Source organism: Oryx dammah, unplaced genomic scaffold (assembly GCF_014754425.2).
Source record: "Oryx dammah isolate SB20612 unplaced genomic scaffold, SCBI_Odam_1.1 HiC_scaffold_27, whole genome shotgun sequence".
NCBI lineage: Eukaryota > Metazoa > Chordata > Mammalia > Artiodactyla > Bovidae > Oryx > Oryx dammah.
In genome coordinates this window covers 24,865,920-24,888,329 of record NW_024070211.1, presented here as the reverse complement: position 1 = coordinate 24,888,329, position 22,410 = coordinate 24,865,920, and the positions used below count along the sequence as shown (strand labels likewise).

The following is a 22,410-nucleotide window of genomic DNA, read 5'->3' as shown; positions in this document are numbered from 1 at the left end:
GTTCTTCTCCCCCTCCCCACTCTCCTTTGATTATAAAACTGTAGGCCAGTAAGTTCTGGGGGGTGTGGCACCCCTCTTCTCCTACCTGCTTGTAAGCCTCACAAACATCCTACTCTATATCCATCTTATCCATCACTTTGCCTCTTGCTGAATTCTTTCTGTGCTGAGACATAAAGGACTGTGGTACTAGAACTCTTTGGAGCCCCTCAAAATGACACCAAATGGTTTCATTTCTATAACTATTTGATGATTTTAGTTTCATTTTGCTAAAAATATAGTTACCTTGGGAAGGAGGAAGATACTGACAAAGTGGCAGCCAGGGTCCCCATTCATTTCCAACAAGAGCAGATTCACTTTGATTTCTTTTATAAGTTGGAGTTATTTGAAGATTTAAAAGAAAAAACCCCTGTTAAAGTCAAAGCTTGAAACCCATGATCCTACAGGACATCACTTCTCATCTGTTTTAGTGCAGTCATAGAGACATCTGGTCTACTCCTTGCCGGTAACCAGCTAGGGTGCCACAGACAAATCAGCCTCTCTGCCCTAAGCTCCCTATTCCACAAAATGTGTAGTTTAGAAAGATAATGTCTAAGGTTCATGTTTTCCTATTAGTTTTATTTCTAGAAATCAATAAAACTCATACACAAAAGTTGTTTTGAATAGCTTGATGAATTAAAAATTTCTCACCATTTAACTCCAATAAACATTTGACTCCAATAACCTGGGACACAATATGTACACAATATGTACAAAATAAGTGTGTTGAATGTCAAACAAGTGAATGAATGATTTATTTGCTAATTAAAGTGGTGATAGACCTTCATGGGTCCCTACTTTGCTCAAATGAGTTGTGGTGAGATATGACAGTTCTTTTCTACCTGCTGAGGGCTCCAGAAAAGTGACAAGAGCATAATTCAGGAGACTGAACTCCAAATGACTAGGAATAGGAATTCTGGGTATCCCACTTGTCTTGCCTACCAATAGATTGTGAATCCAATTAACCTGTCAGTCTTTATATCTCTCAAGCTTATGTCAAATCCATCTCTATTTGCTAACACAGTAGGTCAACCCAGCATCCTCTATTCTCACAATAGCCTCCTTAGGGTCTCCCTACTTCCACTCTGGTTACTTCCAATCTCTTCTATTAATAATTAGGTGTTAAAGATGGTAACCATAACACTATATGCAAGACAGCAAATGAGACACGAATGTAAAGAACAGACTTCTGGACTCTGTGGGAGAAGGCAAAGGTGGGATGATTTGAGAAAATAGCACTGAAACATGCATATTACCATATGTGAAAGCAGCAGTACAAGTTCAATGCATGAAACAGGGCATCAAAGCCGGTGCACTGGGGCAACCCTGAGGGATGGGATGTGGAGAGATGGGATGGGGAGGGAGGTGGGAGGGGGGTTCAGGATGGGAGACACATGCACACCGGTGGCTGATTCATGTCAATGTATGGCAAAAACCACCACAATATTGGAAAGTAATTAGCCTTCAATTAAAATAAATAAATAAATTTTAAAAATAATTAGGTGTTCATCCTCCATCACTAGAACTTGTTTGCGTCTTTCAGGGCACTAGCACACATTGGGTTTCTTTAGTTTCTCTCACTAGACTCTGAGCCCTATGAAGTCAGAGACCTTTCTATTTACCCCCTCTTATGCAGCCCATCCCCATCCCCCACCTAGTGTTTAGCACCTCGATGCCTTTCCATAAACAGTCAATGAATGAATGCGTGTGAATTCTCAGTCTCAGCGACCCTGTCTTAATTCACCTTTGGGTTATCAGGACCGAGGGCTATGCCTGGTGCCAAGCAGGTACTGCATAAATACTTGTTCCACGTTTGGGTCAAGTGAAGAAGGGAGGACTCTCCTCTCTACGTTATAAACAAAGCTGAAATGTCACTCTGCCAGTTGCTTGACTTTGACCCTGGCCTTCATTAACTGACAAATGAGCTAATTGCACAGGGTTGCTTTACGATGCGCTCTGTTTGATGAAGGGCTTTGCAGAATGTGTGACCTGGTGTATACTCATAACATTCCCAGTAGCAGTGGTGGGAGGTCCAGGGAAGAAGTCTAGAAGTGGAAGGCGGGGCGAGAAGCTTGGTGCAGATAATGCGTTCTGAGGCTGCGCGCCGCTTGGCCCTCTGGGCTCGCCGTCCTCCCCTCCCCCACCAGCCGCCGTCACCTGGGAAACGGGACGCGTTCGCCCGCCCGCCGACCGAAGTGTAGTTTCATGGCAGCCACGAAGAAAGCAGTTTTGGGGCCGTTGGTGGGAGCAGTAGACCAGGGCACCAGCTCGACGCGCTTTTTGGTTTTCAATTCAAAAACAGCCGAACTACTTAGTCATCATCAAGTGGAAATAAAACAAGAGTTTCCTAAAGAAGGATGGGTGGAACAAGACCCTAAAGAAATCCTGCTGTCCGTGTATGAGTGTATAGAGAAAACGTGTGAGAAACTTGGACAGCTCAATATTGATATTTCCAACATAAAAGCTATTGGTGTCAGTAACCAGAGGGAAACCACTGTAGTCTGGGACAAGTTAACTGGAGAACCTCTATACAATGCTGTGGTGTGGCTCGATCTGAGAACCCAGTCTACAGTTGAGAGTCTTAGTAAAAGCATTCCAGTAAATAACAACTTTGTCAAGACCAAGACGGGCCTTCCACTGAGCACTTACTTCAGCGCAGTGAAACTTCGCTGGCTTCTTGACAACGTGAGAAAAGTTCAAAAGGCAGTTGAGGAAGATAGAGCGCTTTTTGGGACCATTGATTCCTGGCTTATTTGGAGCTTAACGGGAGGAGCCCATGGAGGTGTCCATTGTACAGATGTAACAAATGCAAGCAGGACGATGCTTTTCAACATTCACTCTTTGGAATGGGATAAAGAGCTCTGTGAGTTTTTTGAAGTTCCAATGAAAATTCTTCCAAATATCCGGAGTTCTTCTGAGATCTATGGCCTAATGAAAGCTGGGTCTTTGGAAGGTGTGCCCATATCGGGGTGTCTGGGGGACCAGTCTGCTGCATTGGTGGGACAACTGTGCTTCCAGGATGGACAAGCCAAAAACACGTATGGGACAGGCTGTTTCTTACTATGCAATACAGGCCATAAGTGTGTATTTTCTGAACATGGCCTTCTGACCACTGTGGCTTACCAGCTCGGCAGAGACAAACCAGTATATTACGCTCTAGAAGGTTCGGTAGCTATAGCCGGTGCTGTTGTTCGCTGGCTAAGGGACAATCTTGGAATTATAAAGACCTCAGAGGAAATTGAAAAACTTGCTAAAGAAGTAGGTACCTCCTATGGTTGCTATTTCGTCCCAGCCTTTTCAGGCCTATATGCCCCTTATTGGGAGCCCAGTGCCAGAGGGATCATCTGTGGGCTCACTCAGTTCACCAATAAATGCCATATTGCTTTTGCTGCACTAGAAGCTGTTTGTTTCCAAACCCGAGAAATTCTGGATGCCATGAACCGCGACTGTGGAATTCCACTCAGTCACTTGCAGGTGGACGGAGGGATGACCAACAACAAAATTTTGATGCAACTGCAAGCCGACATTCTGTATATCCCAGTAGTGAAGCCCTCGATGCCGGAAACAACTGCCTTGGGAGCTGCCATGGCAGCAGGGGCTGCAGAAGGGGTCGGCGTGTGGAGTCTCAAGCCTGAGGATTTGTCAGCTGTCACAATGGAGCGGTTTGAACCTCAGATCAACGCCAAGGAGAGCGAAATTCGTTATTCCACATGGAAGAAAGCTGTGATAAAGTCCATGGATTGGGCTACTAAGTCTTCAGAAAATGGTGACACTGGCATCTTCAGTAGTCTACCCTTGGGCTTTTTTGTAGTGAGTAGCATGGTAATGTTAATTGGAGCCAGGTACCTCTCAGGTGTGCCATAAATAATACCAACTCTTGGATCCCAAAGATCTTGACCTAAGGAGAGAATCCAGTGATTCTGTCTCTTAATGTGCTGACACTATTCATAGACTCTGATTTTATTTATAAGCCACTTGCTGCATGACCCTCTAAGTAGACCTGTGGCTTGAAATAAAGAAAATGGGGCAGAAAAAAAAAAAGTGATTTCTCAATTAGGGGAAAAAACCCAGCAAGTTTTGCATACAAAAAGTCACAAACTACTCCCCTGAACTACTCAGGTGTTGTTGTTTTTATCCAACTTTCTATTAAAATATTGAAGGAGAAAAGGGCATGGTGGGGGGATTGGTAGTCAATTATGTTGATTTGCCCTGTTCCAAACTCCCTCTAGCAATGACTTGACAGCTACCTCCCACTTGGTGTTGGTCAACTCTACAGTAAGATTTATAAAAAAAAGTGTGTGCTCACAGGATGAGGCACAATCTGTTATTTAGTCGCAAAGCTGTGTCTGAGTCTTTTGGAACCCCATGGACTTTAGCCTACCAGGCTCCCTCTCCATGGGACTCCCCAGGCAAGAATACTGGAATAGGTTGCCCTTTCCTTCTCCAGGGGATCTTCCCCAGTCAGGGATCCAACCTGTGTCACCTGATTTGGCAGGCAGATTATCTACCACTGAGCCACAAGGGAAGCCCGAGGCACAATTTAGAATCACTCCATTTATTTAACATATCATAAATGGAATCCTTCCGTGGCAAATCTTAAGGTAAAGACTTGAACCCTAAAGACAGCTTGCAAGAGTCTGATTCTTGGCCACTGTTTTTGCGTCATTTCACTACAATCTCCTTGTTCTCTGAGTTCCCATTATATCGGTCTTTAGTTTCAGCCAAAGGACCTTTGCACATGTGCTTCCCTTTGCTTGAGTTAGATTCACCTTTATAATTAACGTCAAGGTCACTTGTTCTGAGACTGACCCTCCAGTCTAAGACCGAGAACCTTCTCATTCATTCACAGTAGGGTTTCACTTTGCAATTACGCAGCCAATGGTGTGGTTAATTTTTCTTGTTTCTCTCCCCGCCCCACCCCCACCCTCCAATCCCAATTTGTACTGAGAGCAGGACTGATGAATGAGCTAGTGTAGCCTCGGCGCCCAGATTTGTTCCCGCAAGTGGTAGGTATTCAGTAAATGTCCATTTAATGAGTAAGCGACAGGTTTCCAGGATAGGTGTAGGAACCTGAGACACAAAGCTGAGGAGTCCCCCAGAGTTTGGGAGTGGTGTGGGGGACACAGACCAATAAACAGACGGGTAACAAGCTTCAGAGAAGCTAACTCTTGCTCCTACCTCCAGCTGGTGGGGGAGCCTAACCCTTCGCCAGCTGCAGACACTTTAGGAGGAAGAGGTGGGTTTAAGGGCGGATGCTGAAGCCGGGCGCACAGTAATCGATCTCTGAACAACGGTCAGGGTTCGGTGGAGACCCCCGGGTTTCTAGGCTAATTTCAGGAACCGGAGTTGCCGGGCGTGGGCAGGTTGCCAGTTGACCCCGCTTGCCGACCTTTGTGCCCAGCGTTGCGCTCTCTCCTCGGCTCCCTGGCGAGTCAGCCAATGCTCTCCCGGCGCCGCAGCTGCTCCAGAGGCCCGGCGCTCGTGATTGGCAGCCCCCAGCCGCAGCCCCCAGCCTCAGCCCCGGCGCTCCCTCCCATCCAAGACCAAGGCCAGTCCGCGCCCAGTCGTGGGCGGTCACCGCCTCCTCTGCGCCCCAGGGCCGGGTGCTGGCCCAGGGGGTCTCTCACACCTGCACGTGCAGCGGAGCAAAGAGGTCCTAGGCGACCGCGCTCGGCGCAGCCTTCGCTCGCCACAGCCGGACCATGAAGGTGGAGTTTGCGCCACTCAACATCCCGCTGGCGCGGCGGCTGCAGACGGCGGCGGTGGTGCATTGGGTGCTCTCCTTCCTGGTGCTCGGTAAGGACGCCTGGCCGCGCAAGATCCGGGCGAAACCGCGCGGCGCTTGGGGTTCCATCTGCTCCTTTCCCGACCTAAGCCTAATCTGGCAGGTCACACGGGGCGTGGGTAACTAATTTGGGATTCCCCTCTTTGATTCATCCTTTCACGTGAAGCTCGTAGCGAACGACTGATTTTCGACCTAATTTTCCCCAGTGCTGTTTTTAAAAATCGAGGCGTACCTTTACCCCAAGTAAAAGGCCCAGATTTACGGCTCGATGGGTTTTGACACATATATACATCCAAATGGAACCGCGACCCAAGCAAGCTGGAAGACATGGCACTTAAGCCTCTCGAAGTAGACAAACCCGTTTCTTGAATTACGGTTTCGGAAACGGACTCAATGCCCAAGGATCTGAAACCTGATCCCTTCCTTCTCCCCACTCTAAGGACAAATATCTGGGTTAGCTTCTCCGTGTTAAAGGTTTCCGGGATGCGGAAAGGTACCTTGCTGCAGATGCACGACGTACTAGTTGAACTGGGTGGCCTCTGCCTGTAAATCATTCAACCCCGGAGAATGTTGTCCTAGCCGGCTCTTAAATTAAGCCCAGGTAGGAATGCACAGGAGCCAGTCGCTAGATGGGGCAGAGGGCTTACCTGTGGGCCTGTCCTCCGGATGTTTGTTCTGCTGTTGTCAAGGGGTTGAGGGGGTCAGGGTAAAGGGGGGTGGTATGAGAGCACAGGAATTGTTGGAAACCAAACCGCTCCGACACGACTGAGCGACTAACACACACAGCCGCTTCAGAAGTCTAGTTATTTATGTGCTCTAAGACCATGGGTTGTACACTGGAGGCCACAGTAACAGTAATAACTCATTGCACTGTAGAGTTACAGTTGTGAACTGTCTTACATTTTGAGTGTCTTGGATCAATGGTTCTCAACCCAGGCTACAATTAAAATGACTGGAGAAATTTCTTTAAAAAATAGGATGCCCATGGTCTCTCCCTAAGAATTTTGAATTCATTTATTTCAGAACGGAACCTGCACATGGGGACTTTTTTTTTTTTTTTTAATAAATTCTCCCAAGTGCAGCTTGAGTTTACTAAAAGAGAAAATTGAAAGCCTTAGCTCATTAAGTCCTCCTAGGCCAGACTGTTGAGAAAGCATTATATTTTGTTTTGCTCTTGGTAAAAGTCCCATTGAGATAATAGCTACACTTATCAAGGCCTCGGTGTGTGCCAGGTACTCTTCTGCCAGCTACCAATGGGCACATGCCGCCTACCTATACGGTGCTCAGCACCATAGACTGTTAACCACGTGATCTTCCCCACAGGCCTGTGAGGTAAGGACTGTGCCCTCTTCCACTCATTGTACAGAGGAAGGAACCAAGAGGTCGAGTGAACTGTTCATGGGTTAGTAGGAGGTGGAGGAGCTGGGGGCAAACCTGAGTACTCTACCCAGAGTTCCTGCTTTAACCACTCTGCTCTCCAGTTTAATGTCTTGAACCTGGAGACTGACCTCACTCACCAGTCAGCACATCTCTGATAGCCCGCTGTCTTTTCCTTCCATGGCCCTTGCCAATGCTTGTATTTGTGTATGTCTGTGGCTACTTGAGAAAGGTCTGTATGGCCATCCATAGGTAAGCAGAATTTGTAACTCTAAAATACATTTCTTTGGTTTATTAATTATTTGAAGCTGGTTATTTTCTGAAAAGCAGCAGACAAAACAAAGAGAACAAAAAACTCTGAAAACCCAGCAGGAGTTACCCTTTTGTAAGTAATGTTCACATTTATAAGAGGAATCTCTATTTGTAGTCGTGTGTCCTTTGCTGTAGGAAAGAGGATGACCAAATCTCTAGAAACCTATCAAGTGGAGAAGGGAGGGATTTATACCTGCATAAAATCTTACCCTTGTGTTTTTCCTGGTAACCTCCCATAACTGATCCTGCATACCTTCAACATCCTGTTTTGTCTTTAGCTGGTAATGGTACTTAAGGTGAGGGTTTCAGCCGAGTTATTTAAGTTTTCCTGGGTCCCCCTCTTTCATCCATATTATTAAAATTTTGATTGATTTTTCTCCCATGAATCTATCTCCTGTCAATTTAATTCTTAGACCAGCCAGAAGAACCTAGGAAGGTAGGGGAAAATGTCTTCCTCCCTGACACATCCCAGTCCATAGGCTCAGTGAGGGAGCACCCAGCATGTGCCGGGCCCAGGGAAGGCATAAATACTGCTTGAACATCTTCACTCTGTCACCCATGTCTCCTATTTATATTTACTCATGTAGGTAAATCCCCACAGCAACCCTAGAGGTAGGGGCTACCCTGAGCTCATTTTCCAAAGATAGAGCTTGGAGGTGTAGTAATTGTTGAAGGTCACAAGGTGAGTGGTAGAGCTCCACGTACCACATCTGAGTAGATTGGACATGGCCCACCACTCCTAATTTGAATCAGACTACAGTGCCTTGACAGACTTTTTTTTTTTTTTTTTAACTTTTTATTTTGTATTGGGGTAGCTGATTAACAGTGTTGTGAGTTTCAGGTGAACAGCGAAGGGACTTAGCCATACACACACTTGTATCCATTCTCCCCCAAACTCCCCATCCAGGCTGCCACATAACACTGAGCAGAGTTCCATGTGCTATACAGTAGGACCTTGTTGCCTGTCCATTTTAAACATAGCAGTGTGTACATGTCCACCCCAAACTCCCTAATTATGCTTTCGCCCTATGGTTCCATCTTCACCCATCCCCATCCCATAAGCAGATAACCAAACCAGAAGCTCCTTCTCAAAGTCTGTAAGTCTTGACAGACAATTTAAATACATTTATTGCACACATTTGACATTTGTACTATTCTTTTATATTGTATATTTTGGAAATTATGAAAAATTTCAAACACACAGAAAATTAGAGATAAGTGTGTAAATTCCCATATACCCATTACTTGGATTTACAATTATTTTAACAATATGTTATACTAGTCTTATCTATTTTGCAAAACTATTTTAAAGCGAATTGTGTATTTTAATCCAAAATACTTTAGTCTACATATTATAAAATTATGTTTTACATGTAGCGTAATTAACAGTGATTGCTTAAAATCATCTAAGTCAACTTAATATTCAGCTTTCCTGAAATTGAGCCAGAAATACACTTTGGTGGGTGATTTGTTTGAGTCAGGATCCAAACAAACCCCCCTGGGTTGCATTTAATTTTTAAATGGCTTTTAATTTAGAACAGTGTTGCCCTATTTGTTTTGTCAGCGAAGCACTAAAGAAGCCAAGTTATCTGTTCTGCAAGATACCTTCAGGATTCCTCTGCTGTTTTGGAGGGCTAACTTGTTCCTCAATTCTCTGTTGTTGTTCAGTCGCTCAGTTGTGTCCAACTCTTTGCAACCCCATGGACTGCAGCCCGCCAGGCTTCCCTAACCTTAACCATCTCCTGGAGTTTGCTCAAACCCATGTCTATTGAGTCTGTGATGGCATCCAACCATTTCAGCCTCTGTTGTCTCCTTCTCCTGCCTTTAATCCCATCATCAGGATCTTTTCCAATGAATCGGCTCTTCACATCAGGTGGCCAAAGTATTGTAGCTTCAGCATCAGTCTCTGTATTTCTTCTAAAGTAGAAGTTGGAGCTAAAACCTCGATGAGATTTAGGTGAAACGTTTTTGCCAGTCCTATTCCAAGGTGTTGCTGGGTGCTCATGTCGCATTATGTCAGATCCATGTAATGTCCAGTTCTCCCATTATTAGTGTCTAAGAGTGATCAGTGGGGCCAGGTAAGAAGTAATGTGAGGGCTGGTAATTGACATGCTGCCGATAAAAGTTCTCCATTGACCATTGACCTTTCACCTAGTCTCTATTAATGATCCTTGACTAAATTAACTTTTATTTGGGACTACAAAATGGTAATTTTCATATTATCTCATTCCTTCATCACATATTAGCTAGAATTTACACCAAGAATAATTTTTCCTAATCGTGTATGGCCATTGCTTACCCTACAATTCCTTTCTTACAGGGAAGATAAGGATAAACACTTATTTCTTTCCCTTTTAATTATTTTAAAGAGTTGTAATATCTCCTTTCAATGGTGACAGAAATTTTATTAACTATGTCATTTAAAATCTCTAAATGAAGATCTTGGAATGCATTCTTCTTTCCACTATCAGGAAATGAGTTGAAACTATTAACAATAGCACTTGAAATATATTTTTTAAAATAGCAAATTGTTTCATTTAGTCATGAAATCAAATACTCTTTCCTTGAGATAAATCTTAAGTGCTTGTCTTTCAATCTTGCAACATTGTATTAGTTTTAGGTACACAACTGGAGTGATTTGATTTCTCTGTTGCAGAATGATTTCCACAAGTTTAGTTAACATCCATCACCACACAGCTACAATTTTTTTCTCTTATGATGAGATCTTTAAAATTTACTCTCAGCAACTTTCAGATATACAATATTATTAACTATAGTCACTATGCTATACTATACATCCCCAGAACTTTTGATTTCTAGTTTTGATTTCCATTTTTCTAATGAGAGATGTTGAACATCTTTCCATATGTTTATTACGCTATCTGTCTTCTTTGGACAAGGAGGCCTGGTGGGCTGCAGTCCATGGGGTCGCAAAGAGTCGGACACGACTGAGCGACTGAATTGAACTGTCTTCTTTGGAGAAACGTGTGTTTAAGTCTTCTACTCACTTTTTGATCAGGTTGTTTGTTTTCTGGTATTGAGCTGCATGAGCTAGTTGTATATTTTGAAGGTTAATCCTTTGTCAGTTGTTTCATTTGCTATTATTTTCTCCCATTCTGAGGATTATCTTTTCCCTTTGTTTATAGTTTCCTTTGCTGTGAAACAGCTTCTAAGTTTAATTAGGTCCCATTTGTTTATTTTTGTGTTTAATTTCTGTTACTCCACAGTTCAGTCGCTCATTTGTGTCAGACTGTTTGAGACCCGGTGGACTGCGGCACACCAGGCCTCTCTGTCCATTGTCAACTCCCAGAGTTTACTCAAACTTACGTCCATTGAGTCAGTGATGCCATCCAACCTTCTCATCCTCTGTTATCCCTTTCTCCTCCTGCCTTCAGTCTTTCCCAGCATCAGGGTCTTTTCCAGTGAGTCAGTTCTTCACATCAGGTGGCCAAAGTATAGGAGTTTCAGCTTCAGCATCAGTCCTTCCAATGAATATTCACGACTGATTTCCTTCAGGATAGACTGGTTGGATCACCTTGTGTCCAGGGGACTCTCAAGAGTCTTCTCCAACACGACAATTTGGAAGCATCAATTCTTCGGTGCTCAGCTTTCTTTCTAGGCCAACTCTCACATCCGTACATGACCACAGGAAAAACCATAGCTTTGACTAGATGGACCTTTGTTGGCAAAGTAATGTCTCTGCTTTCTAATATGCTGTCTAGGTTGGTCATAACTTTTCTCAAAGGAGCAAGCATCTTTTAATTTCATGTCTGCAGTCACCATCTGCAGTAATTTTGGAACCCCTAAAAATAAAGTCTGACACTTTCCCTACCTATTTGCCATGAAGTGATGGGACCAGAAGCCATGATCTTTGTTTTCTTAATGATGAGTTTTAAGCCAACTTTTTCACTCTCCTCTTTCACTTTCATCAAGAGGCTCTTTAGTTCTTCTTTGTTTCTGCCATAAGTGTCATGTCATTTGCATATCTGGGGTTATTGATATTTCTCCCAGGAATCTTGATTCCCACTTGTGCTTCATCCAGTCCAGCATTTCTCATGATGTGCTGTGCATATAAGTTAAATAAGCACAGTGACAATATACAACCTTGACATACTCATTTCCCGATTTGGAATCAGTCTGTTGTTCCATGTCCACTTCTAACTGTTGGTTCTTGACCTGTATATAGATTTCTCAGGAGGCAAGTCAGGTGGTCTGGTATTTCCATATCTTGAAGAATTTTCCATGGTTTGTTGTGATCCACATAGTCAAAGGCTTTGGCATAGTCAGTAAAGCAGAAATAGATGTTTTTATGGAAGTCTCTTGCTTTTTTGATGAGCCAACAGATGTTGTCAATTTGATCTCTGGTTCCTCTGCCTTTTCTAAATACAGCTTGAACATCTGGAAGTTATTGGTTCATGTACTATTGAAGCCTGGCTTGGAGGATTTTGAGAATTACTTTACTAGCATGTGAGATGAGTGCAATTGTGCGGTAGTTTGAGCATTCTTTGGCATTGCCTTTCTTTGGGATTGGAATGAAAACTGACCTTTTCCAGTCCTGTGGCCACAGCTGACTTTTCCAAATTTGCTGGCATATTGAGTGCAGCACTTTCACAGCAGCATCTTTTAGAATTTGAAATAGCTCAACTGGAATTCCACCACCTCCACTAGCTTTGTTTGTAATGATGCTTCCTAAGGTCCACTTGACTTCACATTCCAGGATGTCTGGCTCTAGGTGAGTGCTCACACCATCGTGATTATCTGGGTTGTGAAGATCTTTTTTGTACAGTTCTTCTGTGTATTCTTGCCACCTCTTCTTAATATCTTCTGCTTCTGTTAGGTCCATACCACTTCTGTCCTTTATTGTGCCCATCTTTGCATGAAATCTTCCCTTGATATCTCTAATTTTCTTGAAGAGATCTCTAGTCTTTCCCATTCTGTTTTCCTCTATTTCTTGCACTGGTCACTGAGGAAGGCTTTCTTATCCCTCCTTGCTATTCTTTGGAACTCTGCATTCAAATAGGTATATCTTTCCTTTTCTCCTTTACTTTTCACTTCTCTTCTTTTCATAGTTATTTGTAAAGCCTCCTCAGACAACCATTTTGCCTTTCTGCATTTCTTTTTCTTGGGGGTGGACTTGATCACTGCCTCCTGTACAATGTCACGAACCTCCATCTATAGTTCTTCAGGCACTCTATCAGATCTAGTTCCTTGAATTTATTTGTCACTTCTACTGTAAAGCAGAGACATTACTTTGTCAACAAAGGTCCGTCTAGTCAAGGCTATGGTTTTTCCAGTGGTCATGTATGGATGTGAGTGTTGAACTATAAAGAAAGCTGAGCACCAAAGAATTGATGCTTTTGAACTGTGGTGTTGAAGAAGACTCTTGAGAGCCCCTTGGACTGCAAGGAGATCCAACCAGTCCATCCTAAGGAAATCAGTCCTTAGTGTTCATTGGAAGGACTGATGTTGAAGCTGTAACTCCAATACCTTGGCCACCTAATGCAAAGAGCTAACTCATTTGAAAAGACCCTGATGCTGGGAGAGATTGGGGGCAGGAGGAGAAGGGGATGACAGAGGATGAGATGGTTGGATGGCATCACCAACTCAATGGACATGGGTTTGGGTAGACTCCGGCAGTTGGTGATGGACAGGGAGGCCTGGTGTGCTGTGGTTCATGGGGTTGCAAAGTCTGGGTGACTGAACTGAATTGAATGGTCTAGTAGTTTTCCCTACTTTCTTCAATTTAAGTCTGAATTTGGCAATAAGTTCATGATCTGAGCCACAGTCAGCTCCTGGTCTTGTTTCTGCTGACTGTATAGAGCTTCTTCATCTTTGGCTGCAAAGAATATAATCAGTCTGATTTCAGTATTGACCATCTGGTGATGTCCATGTGTAGAGTCTTCTCTTGTGTTGTTGGAAGAGGGTGTTTGCTATGACCAGTGTGTTCTCTTGGCAAAATTCTGTTAGCCTTTGTCCTGCTTCATTTTGTACTCCAAGGCCAAACTTGCCTGTTACTCCAGGTGTATTTCTTGACTTCCTGCTTTTGCATTCCAGTCCCCTATGATGAAAAGACATCTTTTTTTGGTGTAGTTAGTTGTAGGTCTTGGAGAAGGCAATGGCACCCCACTCTTGCCTGGAAAATCCCATGGACAGGTGGAGCCTGGTAGGCTGCAGTCCATGGGGTCACAAACAGTCAGACATGACTGAGCGACTTCACTTTCACACATTGGAGAAGGAAATGGCAACCCACTTCAGTGTTCTTGCCTGGAGAATCCCCAGGACGGAGGAGCCTGGTGGGCTGCCGTCTATGGGGTCACACAGAGTCGGACACGACTGAAGTGACTTAGCAGTAGCAGTAGCAGTAGCAGTAGCAGTTGTAGGTCTTCATAGAGCCACTTAACTTCAGCATCTTTGGCATTAGTGGTTGGAGTATAGACTTGGATTACTATGATATTGAATGGTTTGCCTTTATATGAACTCAGATCATTCTGTCGTTTTTGAGATTGAACCCAAGTACTGCAGACTCTTTTGTTTACTATGATGGCTACTCCATTTCTTCTAAGGGATTCTTGCCCACACTAGTAGATATAATGGTCATCTGAATTAAATTCACCCATTTGGATCCATTTTAGCTCACTGATTCCTAAAATGTCAATGTTCACGCTCACCATCTCCTATTTGATCACTGCTAATTTACTTTGACTCATGGACCTAAGATTCCAGGTTCTGTGCAATATCGTTCTTTACAGCATCAGACTTTACTTCCATCACCAGTTACATCCACAGCTCTGCATTGTTTCTGCCTTGGCTCAGCCTCTTCATTCTTTCTGGAGTTATTTCTCTGCTCTTCTCTAGTAGCATATTGGGCACCCATCAACCTGGGGAGTTCATCTTTCAGTGTCCCATCTTTTTGCCTCTTCATACTGTTCATGGTTCTCAAGGCAAGAATGCTGAAGTGGTTTGCCATTCCCTTCTTGAGTGGACCACGTTTTGTCAGAACTCTCCACCATGACCCATCTGTCTTGGGTGGCCCTACACAGCATGGCTCATAGTTTCATTGAGTTAGATAAGACTGTGATCCATGTGATCAGATTGGTTAGTTTTTTGTGATTGTGTCCAAATCCAAAGATGCTGTACTATGACCTGACTGACTCATTTGAAAAGACCCTGATGCTGGGAAAGATTGAAGGAGGGAAGAGAAGGAGACGACAGAGGATGAGATGGTCAGATGGCATCACCAACTCAATGGGCATGAGTCTGAGTCAACTCCAGGAGTTGGTGATGGACAGGGAGGCCTGGCATGCTGCCTGGCATGCTACTCAGCAGATGGCACTGATTGCTGTTTTGAAACACAATGCCTCAGGAATAAAAAGGAAAAGAACCTGATGTGCTAAAGGATTTGTTTGCCTCTGAATTCTCTTCTTTCTCTATACTATGTTAAATGGCTAAAATAAGTATAGAAATAGTTTTTATAGGGGTAAATGAAAACTTCTTAGATACAAGTGGAAATGGTACCCATACAAGTTAAATATTTTTAATAATTTCTTAATATTGGTCACTGGTCACTATTTAATGCAAATAAATAAACTTCCACAAGTTTTCAGTGTTTTTCTGATGAGATTTGCTCATGGTAATTTAATAAAATCATGTTAAAGATGAAAATATTCTTACATAAGTAGACTTATTCTGCAGTTTCGTTTACTTTGTTTCCCTTTAGTGGAATCATTTTATTTAATTTTTTTAAATACGTTTTGATTATAAGATAATTCATGCTAGTTATTAGAAAATAGAAGAACTTTTAGAAGAGACTAGAGAAAGTCCATTTTCTCACCCAGAGATACCTATTGTAAATGTTTTGTCATATTCCTTTCCTTTTATTTACCTGTTTTAAAATTTTTTATCAAGATAATATAAGCACTGGGAAATAAAAAACTGGGTTGAGCCATATGAAACTGGTATTTATAAAGGTCTCAAACAGTTAGTGGTGGCTGATAACTAACATTTATTTGGGAGTTTCCTATATGCCACTTTTACCAAACCTGGGTTCAGCTGGTAAGACAATAATTCAAGAGACAAGTGTCAGAAGAAAGGAAAGGTTCTTCAATAAGGAAAGCCAGCCACCTGGGAGAAGGTGGATTCGTGTCCAGAGACCAGCTCTGAAGATTGTGCTCAGCCATGATGACTCATAAAGGGGAAAATGTGGGAGGGGAAGCATCCCAGTGAATCATCCAGGCAAGAGGTTGAGTTTTACATCATTCTCCATGAGGACAGGCTGGCTGACTCTTCAGACGGTATCTTGCTTGTATGATCTGCCTGCAGTATTGCTTGGGGGTAGAGAGCTAGTTATTTTGTTAATTGTGTAATTCTTCATTTCCACTTCTTTTTATCTAGGGAAAGGATCAACAGGTGAGGTAAAGCATGGTGTGCATTCAGGAGAGCCTAAGTCCGGAGTTAGTTTCAATGGCTTAGTGATCTCATTCCTATAATTAGGTTCTTTTAAGGTTAGAAGGGAACAGAACTGGGCGAATAGGAAAGGGGCAAAACAGCTGCTCTCACCATCATTGTTCTTTTATTATTCTTATTGTTCTTTTGTTTACTAAATTTTTTTGGTCACACTGTGGCAGTGCAAGTGTGGTGCCCCAACCACTGGGACAAAGTTGAGAATGGATAGGATCTGGGAGATAAAGTCAGCACAAGATTAGTGACTCAGCACATAATAAAGAAGAAAGAAGCAATGCTACTCCTTAGAGTAGTAGTAATGGCTGGCATTTTTTGAGCGTTTACTCTGTGCCAGGCTTTAAGTCTCTGTGCTCTTCCCCATTGATATCTTTTTCTTTTTATAATTTTTTTTTTTAAAATCTGACACATAGCATAGACATGTGGGCTTCCCAGGTGGTGCTAGTGGTAAAGAAAATCCACCTGCCAATGCAGGAGACATAAGAGACACAGGTTCGATCCCTGGGTCGGGAAGATCCCCTGGAGGAGGGCATGGCAACCCACTCCAGTATTCTTGCCTGGATAATTTCATGGACAGAGGAGCCTGGTGGGCTACAGTCCATGGGGTCACAAAGAATCAGACATGGCTGAAGCGACTTTGCATGCATGCACAGCATCGACATAAAAAGAAAATGTGTAGCTTAGCTTAACGTATTACTTAAAGGCAAATATTCTTGTCACTATTGCCCAGGTCAAGTTTTATCAGTTCCTGCTTCATCTATTTGAGTCTACGTCATTAGGTGCACAAATAATTAGAATTGCTCTGCCGTGAAATGTTGCAAGAAGTGGTAGGTGAGCTAAGGGACAGAGTTTCTTCTCTTTTATTTCTATCTCTGGCAATAGAGTTCCTGAAAATGAAGTTTCTCAGTGGAATGTGCCCTTTACATGGGCATATGATGAATAACCACTCAATCAAGGTGAACACTTGTAGTAGGAACTCTTCTGCATCCTTCTTGTCAACGACAGTTCCTCCACATTGGGGGTGCAGTGGGGTGGTGAGGTAAGGTCATGGGCTTTGATAATGGATCTTCAATTTAGATGGGTCAGCCACTTACAATTTGTGTGTCTTGAGCAATTCACTTAACCTCCTTAAGCTGCAATTTTCCCTACTATAAAAAAATACATTAGCTCAATGTTATGTAATACCCTAAAAAGGAAAAGCATTTGAAAAAGAATAGACACAAGTATTGGGCTTCCTAGGTGGTGCTAGTGGCAAAGAACCTGCCTGCCAGTGTGGGAGACATAAGAGATGAGGGTTCAATCCCTGGGTTGGGAAGATCCTCTGAAGGAGGAAGGGCAACCCACTCCAGTATTCTTATCTGGAGAAGGAGCCTGGTGGGCTGTGGTCCATAGGACACGACTGAAGCAGCTTAGCAAGCATGCACAAGCATGCAGACACGTATGACTGTATCACTTTGCTGGACACCTGAAACTAATACAACATTGTTAATCAACTATATGAGAAAATAAAAAGCTAAAAAATGTATCTCATTTCTAAATTATACCCTTTTGTGAAAAATTACTTTCTAGACTTTAAAAAAAACAAAGAAATGGAAGCCCAGGAAAAAAAGGGAAAAAACGACATTAGGAGTGTTCCGGCTGCTTCTATGATGTTGTGGCTATATGAAGATTAAACTTAAAAATATTTTGGTGAAGCCCACAATATAGAAGTTGCCATATACTATACATCCAAGAAATGTTAAGTCATACTATACATTGCTGTCTTGTTACATTGTCTCAGTTGAACTGAGGCTCAGTTAAACATACTTTGAAAATATTAGATCCTCCTACCTTGGGCCACCTAATGCAAAGAACCGACTCATTGGAAAAGACCCTGATGCTGGGAAAGATTGAGGGTAAGAAGAGAAGGGGGCAACAGAGGATGAGATGGTCAGATAGCATCACTGACTCAATGGACATGAATTTGAACAAACTCTGGGAGATAGTGGAGGACAGAGGAGTCTGGCATGCTGCAGCCCATGGGATCGCAGAGTCAGATACAACTTAGCAACTGAACAACAACACCTAGAACCAGTGATTGTATGTACAGTGGGCAGATTCTAACAGACCCCAATTTCTGAGGTCTTCCCCTTTCTTACAGCAGGGGTATGCCTCGGAATTACCGTGTTCCTGATCATTCGCAACTACTGGTTCCTCTACCTCCCTTACTTGACATGGCTTTACTTTGACTGGCAAACCCCAGAGCAAGGAGGCAGAAGATCCGAATGGGTCAGAAGCTGGGCCACTTGGAGATACTTTAAGGACTATTTTCCGATTCACGTGAGTAGAATTGTTTTACATAGTATGGTTTTGCGCTGAGAAAAAAATGCAAATGTGTTTTTATCACATTTTTCAAGCTTTTCCCTTTTTAGAGGAAGAGAGCCTGAAATTCAGCCCAAGTTACTAAATGGAGTCTAAGCTAAACTGACAAAATGTAGCAGGCTGGGTGTGAAGGGCTCAGGACACAGTTGAAAAATGTGAATACAGCGCTACCCCAGGGTGGGCTTCCCTGGTGGCTCAGACGGTGAAGAAACTGTCTGCAATGGGAGAGACTTGGGTTCATCCCTAAATCAGGAGAGACTTGGGTTCATCCCTAGATCCCTTGAAGAAGGGAATGGCAAACCACTCCACTCTTCTTGCATGGACGGAGGAGCCTGGTGGGCTACAATCAGTAGGGTCTCAAAGAGTCCGACATGACTGAGAGACTAACGCACACTATCCCAGGAAACTAAAACGAGTCAAGTTTCCCATTTCCTCTTGAATATAGAACTACATCCTTTTGTTTCTTCTTGGAAACTAATCGGGCAACATTTTATTTTTTTTATGTCAACATAAACTCACTGTAGCTCATCAAAACCCAGGATTTGGATTCGAGTCACAACTACATATTTGGGTTTCACCCCCATGGAGTGCTCGTGGCTGGAGCCTTTGGAAACTTTTGTACAAATTATTCCGCCTTCAAGGAGCTATTTCCCGGCCTTACCTCCTACCTTCACGTGCTGCCGTATTGGTTCCGGTGTCCGCTCTTCCGGGAATATGCGATGAGTATTGGTAAGTGAAAGGAGATCACTGTTTCCACAGTGTTCTGGGGTGGCAGGACTACACAAAATGTTCTCTCTCAAGCCAACCAGGTTTATGGTTTCTTAGAGTACAACTCTGTATCTTTATCCCTGTCTCACACTTCATGTACTGTTTGGGTGGTTCTTGCTTTCCCGCACCGGACTGGAAACACGAGGAAGACAGAAAGAAAGCGAACGTGTTAGTCACCTAGTCGTGCCCGACTCTTTGCGACCCCATGGACTGTAGTTCGCCAGGCTCCTCTGTCCGTGGGATTCTCCAGGCAAGAACACTGGAGTGGGTTGCCATTTCCTTATTTCCTTCTCCAGGGGATCTTCCTGACCCAGGGATCGAACCTGGGTCTCCTGTACTGCAGGCAGATTCTTTACTGTCTGAGCCACAAGACTGTGTATTTTTTCCCCCATAATTCACCAAATAACTAGCATAATATATAGCATAGTACCTGGGATTTAGGAATGTTAAAAGATGTTAATTCAATGAAAGTATAAATTAATGAATGCATTTTGTGTATCCAGATGAGAAAGAAAGAATCATGCTTGGAGCAAATAAGTAATAAATGATACCTTTGGAGAGGTGCTTTGTCTGCTTTTACGAATATTAGAAATTGAAAATGTCCTCCGATGTGTCTTGGAATAATGGCCACACTGAATCTGCTGTCTTTTTCCTCCCAAATTAAGCACAACTTGGCTCAGAAATTTTACTTTGCTACTCTGAACTAGTGGAAGACTTTCAGATTAGAGAAACCATAATTTTCCCAATTCTGAGAATAAAATTCAGTAAAAATGCTGTAAAAATATTATATGAGTGTGTCCAGAAGTCTAAGATTGTCTTAATAGCTCTTATTTCAATTTAAGAGGCTCAATTTATTTGGTTTTTCCAACTTGACCAATTTACTAAGCATGAGCTATAGTAACTTACAAAGAGCTTTATGTTTATGATCATTGTGTAGGTTAATTATTATTGTCTTTGCATTTCTTGGACATATGAAAAATGGATAATCTTTTGGGAAAATTGTAATTTCAGGATCAGAGCATATTCAGAGATAGAATTGCTCATGGTCTCATAGGTTTTGATTACTTCTTATTAATTTCTCAACTCTCTGTTGTCATTAGATAGCTTGTTGGAAATCACTAAACATCCTTGCCTGGGTTTCCAGGTTCTGTTTATGGACCTTCACGCATGTAACCCTGGGCTCAGTGTCCAGTTTAGGCTGTGCCTGCATCTGGCCACTAGAGGGCGAACTAACCCCCAGCTCCAGAACTAAGTGGGGGGCGGGGAAAATCCCTTCTCTTTCCTCTTTTGCAGATGCTGGGTTAGAGTTTTATAAAAGGAAGAAAGTTAAAAGGAAAAGCCTTTTTTTTTTTTATTCCAAAACATCACAGAACTATATTTACGTTATGTGTGTGTGTTAGTCACTCAGTCATGTCCTACTCTTTGTGACCCCATGGACGGTGGCCTGCCAGACTCTTCTGTCCATGGGATTCCCCAGGCAAGAATACTGGAGTGGATAGCCTTTCCCTTTTTCAAGGGATCCTAACCCAGGGATCAAACCCAGATCTCCCTCTTTGCAGGCAGATTCTTTACCATCTGAGCCAGTAGGCAAGCCCCATTTACATTATACTGTTTGCCGATTCGAAGTATAGCCACAGGTGAGTTTGGGTAGTATAATTGGAAGCAGGTGTGGCAACTTTGTGGCAGGAGAGATGAAGGTATACCCTCTTGAAGGCCATGTCAACTACAAATAACCAACGATAAGGTCTTTGTCCACGTGGTGCCACTGTTGTTTTCTAGAACTGGCATTTGAGATGAAGCTGGTCTACTGTCACTGGCTCATGACATCATGAGATCTTCCCTGTTGCTGTCACCTGAAATGTCCTAAAGCTAGATAAAAACATCCAGACTTGTAGCCAGGGGAAGTTTGGACTGTCCTTGTCTCTAAGTTTAGGGAGTTCTCATCCCTTCATCGGAGAAGGCAGTTGCACCCCACTCCAGTACTCTTGCCTGGAAAATCCCATGGATGGAGGAGCCTGGTGGGCTGCAGTCCATGGGGTCGCTAAGAGTCGGGCACGACTGAGCGACTTCACTTTCACTGTTCACTTTCATGCATTGGAGAAGGAAATGGCAACCGACTCCAGTATTCTTGCCTGGAGAATCCTAGAGACAGAGGAGCCTCATGGGCTGCCGTCTATGAGGTCGCACAGAGTCGGACACAACTGAAGTGACTTAGCAGCAGCAGCAGCATCCCTTCATAGAACTGGCCTCCTAGAACTGCCCCTGGCCCAAAGCTGCCCCTCTACTCTGCACCTGCCTTGGTGGCTGCCTCTCTTGGGGTGGGGAAAGACAGACAGCCATGTGCCCCAGACCTCACTTAGTAAGGAACCCATTGTTGTTGTTTGGTTGCTAAGTTGTGTTCAACCCTTTGCGACCCTATAGACTACAGCATGCTAGGCTCCTCCGTCCATGGGACTCTCCAGGCAAGAATATTGGAGTAGGTTGCCTTTTCCTTCTCCAGGAGATCTTCTCAACCCAGGGATCGAACCCATGTCTCCAGCATTGGCAGGTGGCTTCTTTACCACAGAGATTCTCTACCTTAGGAAGCCCTAAGTAACCCATTGCATTTCAGAAATCCTCTGCTGATGGTATTTTACTCTTACCAAGATTTTTGTGGCTATAAGTCTTTGCAAGTTCCATGTCCATGCCATTCCTCTTGGCGCATTTTGGTAAATCTGTACTCAGCAGGTGTTGGCTAGAGTACACGATGTGTTTCAAGGTTCATGTTTCTTTACATCTACTCATTAAGGGTTAGCAGGCAGTTGAGATCAGATCATATCAGCCTTATCTATAATATATACACTTTAGATTTTTTTTCTTGTAGGTTAGCCATGAGGAACTTGTGAGGGATTTTGAGCAAAGTAGGGACCTGGTAGGATTTTGCACAGTAAGTCATGCAGGCAGCAGCTTGGAAATAAGTTAGAGATGAGCCTGGAGACTGTGAAGATGAAAAGGCCTATTTCCGTCATCAGGGGACAGGTGATAAGGGCTAAACTGGCACGGTGGCTGTGGAACTAGAGAACAAGGAATCAATATGAAAAATAGCTGATAGAGTCTACAAAACTTGGGGTTTCCAGGTGGTTCAGTGGTAGAGAATTCACCTGCTGATGCAGAAGACTCAAGAGATGCAGGTTCAATCTCTAGCTCGAGAAGGATACCCTGGAGGAGGAAATGGCACCCCACTCCAGGATTTTTGCCTGGAGGAGCCTGGGTGCGCTACAGTCCAAGGGGTTGCAAAGATTTGGACGTGACTGAGCACACACACAGTGCAACAG

The 22,410-nt window shown here is 43.4% G+C and overlaps 2 protein-coding genes across 2 annotated transcripts in view; both read left to right on the top strand.

Annotated features, from left to right (window-relative positions):
• Positions 1–2,113: 2,113 nt before the first annotated feature.
• Positions 2,114–4,319, top strand: LOC120854470 (glycerol kinase-like). The gene has a single exon (XM_040228487.1). The coding sequence runs from the start codon at positions 2,242–2,244 to the stop codon at positions 3,898–3,900; it is 1,659 nt and encodes a 552-aa protein (XP_040084421.1). The 5' UTR covers positions 2,114–2,241; the 3' UTR covers positions 3,901–4,319.
• Positions 4,320–5,638: 1,319 nt separating this feature from the next.
• Positions 5,639–22,410, top strand: part of MOGAT1 (monoacylglycerol O-acyltransferase 1) — a 32,661-nt gene continuing 15,889 nt past the window's right edge. The window contains exons 1-3 of the mRNA XM_040228486.1: positions 5,639–5,832; positions 18,108–18,286; positions 18,853–19,057. Coding sequence (XP_040084420.1) covers positions 5,739–5,832; positions 18,108–18,286; positions 18,853–19,057 — 478 coding nt within the window. The 5' untranslated portion in view covers positions 5,639–5,738. The remainder of the gene's footprint in view (positions 5,833–18,107; positions 18,287–18,852; positions 19,058–22,410) is intronic.

Excerpts from the sequence above, each read along its gene's own strand:
- LOC120854470 (XM_040228487.1), top strand. The coding sequence starts at position 2,242 with ATGGCAGCCACGAAGAAAGCAGTTTTGGGGCCGTTGGTGGGAGCAGTA.